The sequence below is a fragment of the Urocitellus parryii genome, chromosome 1 (genome assembly GCF_045843805.1).
Source record: "Urocitellus parryii isolate mUroPar1 chromosome 1, mUroPar1.hap1, whole genome shotgun sequence".
Taxonomy (NCBI): domain Eukaryota; kingdom Metazoa; phylum Chordata; class Mammalia; order Rodentia; family Sciuridae; genus Urocitellus; species Urocitellus parryii.
This window is the reverse complement of record NC_135531.1, coordinates 93,073,000-93,081,145: the sequence shown is the minus strand read 5'-3', so window position 1 is coordinate 93,081,145 and position 8,146 is coordinate 93,073,000. Positions and strand designations below refer to the sequence as shown.

General features: G+C 52.9%; 1 protein-coding gene across 1 annotated transcript; it reads right to left on the bottom strand.

Moving 5' to 3' along the window:
- Nucleotides 1-2,983: 2,983 nt before the first annotated feature.
- Nucleotides 2,984-6,714, bottom strand: Egr1 (early growth response 1). The gene is made up of 2 exons (XM_026401227.2): nt 6,135-6,714; nt 2,984-5,463 (listed from the first exon to the last, which is right to left on the bottom strand). The coding sequence occupies exons 1-2, from the start codon at nt 6,439-6,441 to the stop codon at nt 4,136-4,138; spliced, it is 1,635 nt and encodes a 544-aa protein (XP_026257012.2). The 5' UTR covers nt 6,442-6,714; the 3' UTR covers nt 2,984-4,135.
- Between the last annotated feature and the right edge of the window lie 1,432 nt (nt 6,715-8,146).

The following is an 8,146-nucleotide window of genomic DNA, read 5'->3' as shown; positions in this document are numbered from 1 at the left end:
GAAACAGGACCTCACTAAATTGCTGAGACTGACCTCAAATTTGCTATCCTCCTGCCTCAAACTCTCAAATCACTGAGAATATAGGCGTGTGCCACTGTGCCTGATGGGGCAATTTTTTGAGTCATGCCCTATTTCAATCATGCAAAGGATATTGAGTTTGATATCTAAACCTAAAGAAAACCCTAGCAACAGGGTTAATAAAAATGGGCTGGTACGAGGTACTGTTTGGGATACTGAGGGAAGAAGATTCTGAGTGTGAGGCAGGCCTGGGCAATTTAGCAATAACTTGCCTCAAAATAAAATAAAATAATATAAAATAGTGCTGGGGATGTATCAGTGGTAGAGCACTTGACTAGCATTTGTGAGTCTCTGGTTTCAGTTTCTGGTAACATACACACACACACACACACACACACACACACACACAGTAGCTAGCAACTGGGGCTTGGTGGCACAAATCTGTAATTCCAGCAGCTTGGGAGGCTAACGCAGGAGGATTGCTAAATTGCTAGCCTGAGCAATGAAGCAAGACCCTGTCTCAAAGTACAAAACCAAAAGGGTTTGGGGATGTGGCTCAGTAGTTAAGCGCCCCTGGGTTAAATCCCCAGTACCAAAAAAACAAAAAGTAGCTAGTGTCAGAAGGGCCTTTTATCAGGACTCTGTGCCAGATGTAAGGTATCAGTGGGATGCTCTGGGAACTGGGCCTGGGAATCTCATCCTGATGCACTATAGTTTATGAGACTCTGGCTTAAAGGAATAACCTCTTAGATTCTTTTTTCACATATTACTCTTGCTGGGCTTTGTTTCTTGGGAGCCTGAAGTGAGATACTCTTAAGAATGTGTGACAGGCACAGACTTGTATTCCTGAGCTAATAGTGAGGACAGGTAGGTGGGGCTGGGAAGAGGTGTGTCAAGACAAATGTCCCATCTGGACCTGGCAATTTTACCAACAAGGCTTGCAGGGATGTGCCCTTGTCTAGAGAAAGTACCTGGTTCCCCCTGCTCCAGGTTGAGGAGTTAGGGGTAATGGGAAATAACATAGAGACCAACAGTATTGGTGGGGGAGGGCTAGAAGGCAAGAGAAAGTATTGGGCTAGGGGCTGGGGATGTGGCTCAAGCGGTAGCGCACTCACCTGGCATGCTCAGGGCGCTGGGTTCGATCCTCAGCACCACATAAAAATAAAATAAAGATGTTGTGTCCACTGAAAACTAAAAAATAAATAAAAAGAAAGTACTGGGCTAATACCAAGGGACTATTGAACTTCCCCTAGCCCTCAGAGGTGTGGGTTGAAACCTGGGGAACTCAAGAGAGAAGGGGTGGAATGGGTTGACCTTGATTTCACTCAGGGCCTGATAACTATACTAGGTAACTATACTTCATTGTCACTCCAGTTCCAGGGCTCAGAGGTTGGGAGAAGAGCCAAGGTTTGGCAATTCCAGGACATCAAATCTATTGCACCATCTACCCGATTAATGGGTATATCTGACCAATCCACAAAACACTAGATATAAAAGCTGGAGGTAGCTCAGTACTCCATTTCATCCATATTCCTGGATTAAAAATTTAGCCAATGTCCTCTCTGCCTCCACAACAACCAAGGCAATTGTGTTGAATCTTATTCAGGCTTCTCATCTCTACTTTCCCACCTGTGCTAAGACCCTAGGTGGGTTGGGTGCCCTTTTTTTTGTGCTTTCAAAGACCCATGCTTGCCCATATTGTATAACATAACATCTTGTTCTAATTTTTGGCTTAAATCTCTGTCTCTCCAACCAACAGATCCTATTCCTGGAATAGGATCTGTTCTTGCTGAGCCTGTCATGGCCAGGTTAAGCTCTCTCACAGAGTAGCCAAATGCTCACATATCCACAAGGATTGCTCCAGGGGGCCCTTAGGGGGGTGGGGCCCAAAGAACCTAGCACTGTCTGCCTACTCAATAAGGACAAATTTGGCCTGGGTGAGAACTTTAGATACCAGGCTAGCTTCCTGCCCACTCTGCCCTATGTCCCAGGAAGCTGCCAAGGATGGCAGTTCCAGCTGGCAAGTGGCAAGAATTTCTTCCTGGAAGGATTCTTGGCTTGAGAACTGGCCCTTGCCTCTTCTAAGCTTCTTTGATGCCCTCAAATTGCTGGGGACATGGAGAAAGGGAGAAAGGAGTTAGTCCCAGCTTTGTTACTATTTCTCAAAACCCTTGTTTCCACCTCTTATCTACCTCAAATGCACATGGCAGGGATTCCCAAGAACAGACTTTCCATACTCTGGGTAGAGGTGAAAGGTGGCACTGGCCACAAATTTAATACCAGAGGGAATGGCACTGCCTCTGGCCATACATCCCATGCCCAGCTGTGACCTTCTTTAACTAAGATAAATCAAAGTGGAAGCCTATCAGAGTGAGGTAGAACAAGCCCAGCATCAAGAGGAGATCTTGCTTGGCTTGCATGAGGTGTGGGTTCAATCCTCAATACCAGAGAGAGAGACCCAGACTCAGTCCTCATTAAGAATTTACTTCAGCGCTGGGGCTATAGCTCAGTGGCAGAATGCTCACGTAGCATGTGTGAGGCACTGGATTCAATCCTCAGCACCACATAAAAATAAACAAATAAAAAAAATTTCACTTCAGACCTGGTGCAGTCTCATGTGCCTATAATCCCAGGAGGATACCAAGTTCAAGATCAGCCTCAGCAATTTAGCAAGACCCTGTTTCTCAAAATAAAAACTTAAAAAGCCTGGGGAAATGACTCAGTAATAGAAAACCCCTGGGTTCAAACCCTAGTATTATCCACCACCACCACCACCACCACCCCCAAAAAAAGAAAAATTCACTCCAGGGACACAGTGGACATGGTTCAGAATCTTGGGAAAACCTCAAACCTCTCACTAAGAATGCAGAGCCCTTCCCTCAGCCCAGGAAATATACCCACTCACATCTACTTTATTTTCCTTTTAATTTTTCTGAAGGATATACACCACATATCCCATGGGCAATAAAGCGCATTCAATGTGTTTATAAGCCAAACAGTCACTTTGTTTAAGCAAACACAAGTACAAAGTAAAATAAACCACAAAATAATGAACTGCATGTTCATAACATACAAAAATTGCCGCCTACTCAGTAGGTAACTACAACATTCCAACTCCTGAATATATGTATAAATTTACATTTTCAGTTAAAAAAATAGACTTTTGAGAGTTCAGATTTTGTTTTAGATTGTTTTCTTACATTCTGGAGAACCAAGGCTCAGCTCAGCCCTCTTTCTTATTTTGCTCCCAAAGCCTCCCCCAAATCAGCACTCCCTGCCCCCCTTAAGGCTAGAGGTGAGCATGTCCCTCACAATTGCACATGTCAAGCCATCAGCAAGGCGCATCACACAAAAGGCACCAAGACGTGAAACTTTTTAAACCAAGAGGACGGAAGAAAATTTTCAAAAGAAAAGAAAAACCAAACCATATTTTGCCACATGTGAGAGTACAGTCGAGCAATATTTACAAAAAGGTTAACGGAACAACACTCTGACACATGCTCTGATTAATACCTAGGACTGCTGTTTCAAAAAAGCTCCAAACTTATTGTCACAGCATCATCACAAAATAGAGGATCACCATTGGTTTGCTTGGCTTTTCTTCCCCCCCACCCCAAGTGAGAATCTAACTCCAAATACAATAGAATATGCAAATTATCTTCACATCAAGAGTACCCCAAGAAAAACAAAATCCATGGCACAGACACTGTACAAGGGTACAGGGCAGGGCTCTACGGGGCCCAAACCCCATTTTGCCAACTCAATTTTCTAGCATTGAAGGGAGCAAGGGGTCAGGCATACGATGGAGATGATACTGAAATGATTTATCCAATATCCATGCAAATCAAGTTCTTTGGATAGAGGTGAAGAACTTGGACATGGCTGTTTCAGGCAGCTGAAGTCAAAGGGAACAGGAATTAGGGAGGAAGGGGAATCAGGAAGAAAGGATTGTTGGCCAACAGACCTTCCACTCTGAGTAGAGAGGGAGGACTTGGCTCTGAGAACCTCCATCTAGGAGATTCCTCCTCTTTCTTAACCATCTCCTCCTGCTGTCCTTTATGTCTCTTGTGTTTCTTTTTTCTCCCTTTTCCCTTTTTTTTTTTTTTTCATTTTTCCTTCAGCAAATTTCAATTGTCCTGGGAGAAAAGGTTGCAGTCATGTCCGAAAGACCTGTGGAGGCGCTGAAGGAGTTGGTGACAGCCGAGGAAGGGAAGCTGCTGACCTGGGTGGGGAATGCAGGGGGAACCGAGGCATAGGTGGTGGCCACAGAGGGTGAGGGGAAGCCACTGTGCACAGGGGATGGATAGGTTGAGGAGCCAGGAGAGGAGTAGGAAGTGGGCACTGGAGATGGGTATGAGGTGGTGGCAGGGGATGGGTAAGAGGTAGTGACAGGGGATGGGTAAGAGGTAGCAACTGGGGATGAGTAGGAAGAAAGGGAGGAGGTGGCCGAAGAGGCCACAACACTTTTGTCTGCTTTCTTGTCCTTCTGCCGCAAGTGGATCTTGGTATGCCTCTTCCGCTCGTCACTCCTGGCAAACTTTCTCCCACAGATGTCACAGGCAAAGGGCTTCTCGCCTGTGTGGGTGCGAATGTGAGTGGTAAGATGGTCACTGCGGCTGAAGTTGCGCATGCAAATGCGACACTGGAAGGGTTTCTGGCCTGTGTGGATGCGGATGTGGCGAGTGAGCTCGTCGGAACGGGAGAACCTGCGATCACAAGACTCCACTGGGCAGGCATAAGGGCGTTCGTGAGGGGGCGTCTTGCTGGGTCGGTTGGGGTACTTGCGCATGCGGCTTGGTTTGATGAGCTGGGACTGGTAGGTGGTATTGAGGGCCTTTAGGTCCTGAGAGCCCGACTGAGTGGCAAAGGCCTTTATAGTAGAGAGTGGAGTAAGTGAAGGCTGCTGGGTACGGCTCTCTAGGCCCTGGAAGGGCTTCTGATCTGGGGTGCCCAGGCCCAGGTCTCCTTGCTGCTGTGGAAACAGGTAGTCGGGGATCATGGGAACCTGGAAGCCACCCTTGGCAGCAGGGTAGGCAGGAGGCGGGTACTGAAGTGCTGTGCCTGCAGAGCCCGGAAAGGCCTGGCTTTGTGGCTCAGGGAAAATGTCAGTGTTGGGCGTGGGGAAGGTGGGTGCCGCTGAGTAAATGGGACTGCTGTCATTGGATGGCACTGCGCAGCTGAGTGGTGGGCTCTGGGAGGCAGAGGAAGAGGAGGAAGCCGCTGGAGATGGTGCTGAAGATGAGGAGGCCGGTGGGTTGGTCATGCTCACCAGGCCACTAACTAAACTGAAGAGGGGCTCAGGCCACAAGGTGTTGCCACTGTTGGGTGCAGGCTCCAGAGAGAAGCGGCCAGTGTAGGTGATGGGGGGTAGCCGAGTGGTTTGGCTGGGGTAACTTGTCTCTACCATCACCTTCTCATTGTTCAGGGAGATGTCAGGAAAAGACTCTGGCAGGAGAGAGAAAGGGGAGAGGCCTGGTTACTGGAGAACAATCACTGGAGAACAAGGAGGACTCTAGCTGCCAGGCAAGAGGTCGGCAGGCTACCATTGACTCCTGAGCTGGTTAATAATTGATAGCAGCAGATTGCAATGTTCCTGGAGCTGCTCCAGTGGCAGAGCCCATTTCAACAGCTGACGCAAATACGGAGAATCCCCCTCCACTGCAGCTCCCAGCGCTCCGCAGCAGCGGCTGCGCGGGTAAGGGATTCCCGCCAGCACCCCCCATGGCCAGGGCTAGTGCGCGCCCCCTACCCTGGGCTGCCGGGACATCCCAGGCCACAAATCTCGGCCCTTCCTTGGGGACAGGCAGTAGGCAAGGCAAGCCTTTCAGGAGGGGGATGGGGGCCCAGCACTGCTCATCAAAACAAGCCCTCCCCCTCTCCACCCACCCACGCAGCTCTAGAGCTCTCCATCCAAAAGCTCAGTCTTCTGCGCACCACTAGGGTCGAGGATGGGGGTTGTCTCCGGGCTTCCTTCTAACACATGCCCCTGGAGATGCACGAATGGAAGGGAAACCCCGATTGCATCCCTGTGGTACGCGAGCACTCCTGCGGTGAAGGATTGGCCATCAGAATGGTAGTAGACAAGGGGGCTCATCGTTGGCTAGGCCACTGCTTACCTGCGGTCAGGTGCTCATACGGCTGCTCGCCTGGCTCCCCCTGAGGGTTGAAGGCGCTGCTGTTGCTGCTGCTGTTGCTGCCGCCCCCTCCACCTCCACCGCCCCCGCTGCTGCTGCTGCTGTTGCTACTGCCGTTGCCCTCGGGGGCCCCGGCAGCACCGAGAAATTGGGGTGCCCCGTTGCTCAGCAGCATCATCTCCTCCAGCTTGGGGTAGTTGTCCATGGTGGGCGAGTGAGGAAAAGAGCCGAACGGGTCGGAGATCTGCAGCGGAGACATCAGCTGCATCTCGGCCTTGGCCGCGGCCATCCCGAACGAGCGGGCTGGAGAGCCGGTGTTGGGGCGGGTGGGCGCAGCCCGGGGATGGAGCCGCCGGGGGGACACACTTGCGGGGGACTAGCCAGGTCACATGCGGGGTGTGGGGTGCACTGGGGAGAACGCAAGTGGAATCCCCAGGTTCGCCTTCGCCGCGGGCTGGTGTGGACGCGGCGCTGCTGCGGAGGCTGGGGCAGGGGCCGGTCCTGCGACGGCGGCGGAAGCTGGCAGCGGCGGGTAGCGGACGGCGGCGGCGGCTCCCCAAGTTCTGCGCGCTGGGATCTCTCGCGACTCCCCGGATCCGCCTCTATTTGAAGGGTCTGGAACAGTACGGATCCGCCTCCGTCGTGACGTACATGGCCATATATGGAAAGCAGGAAGCCCTAATATGGCAGGACCGGCGGGGAGGACCCGGAGTGACGTGAAGCCCCCAGCCAAGAGCGGTGGACACCTACATCCCGCACCCCGGGTCCCGCGACCGCTTTCTCATCCCCAGGGCCCAGGCTTCGGGGAAACCTAGTGCTCGAGCCGCAGCTGGCGCCTCCCGGACTCTAGAGCTTCGGAGTTCCCGACGTTACACCCGCCCCTTCCCTCCTCCTTTTTCCCCTCCTCCCAGAGCCGGAAGCTGCCGGGCCATATCGGGCCACTCCAAATAAGGCGCTGCCCAAATAAGGGCTGTTCCGGCGGGGGATCCTTCCTGCTCCTTATATGGCGTTTCCGGGTCGCTGCTGGTTGCTCCCGCGCTCCCTCCCTCCTCCCAACTTCCAAGCCTGGAGACCCAACGCGCAGAAGCCAGGGACGCCCAGGAGGAGAAGGCGCTAGGCGGGTAGCTCTGGGCGCGCGGCTGTTCAGGCGGCCCCTGGGCGTGAGCTGGGCTGGGGAAACCCAGACACCGAGCGGAGGCGAGGGCGAGTTGGGCCGGGGTTCTGCAGCCGTCATCCAGTGCCCGCCCGCCCACCTCAGGGACCGTGGGAGAGAACTCGGAGCTGAGGGGAGGAGCGGCTGAGCCCGCTGGGGCAGAGGCCGCCCAGGATGGGCGGGGCCCTGATCCTGGGCCTCGACCAATAACATGGCGACTTTCCAGAAGTCGCTAGGGAAACTGAGGCTAGGAAATTATGGCCACATGGTTCTTGGGACACTGCGTAGCAGTCTTCTTCCCCGCTACCTGCCAATGGGCTGGGGCTGTAAGGGCTTGGGGTCTCCTATACCCCACCCAGAACCTAAGGCTGCTCCCTGGACCCTGCTGGAAAAGAACCCACCTTTGGGGGGCAGGAAGAAGGAATTCGTTTGCCCTAGGACAGTCCTGAGTCCTATTCCCACCAGCTTTTGATGGATGGGCACTTCCCCACTTTTATCCAATCCCGGTGGAAGCAGGGCGGACTCTGCAGGATTCTAAAGAAGGGCTTCCCTAAGGGCTGCCTGGGGACCCCAGGCTTAGCGCGAACAGAGGACGTGCTTAGCGGCTTGGTGCTGCCCCCTAGAGGTCCCCTTGCCAGCTCCTTTACCCGGCCCCTGGCCGAGCGGGCTCTTCCGCCGCCTCCTCACTTGCCCTCGCGGCTGCTGTGCTGGGCGCGGAGCCAGGCCGGGGGAGCCTTAGACGCAGTGAGCGCGAACTGAGCAGGCGCCACTGTCTGGGCTCTCCCTGCAGTCCCTGGCGAGGCCGGTACTGCCAAAGCGCCCAGACTCCGGGATAACACTT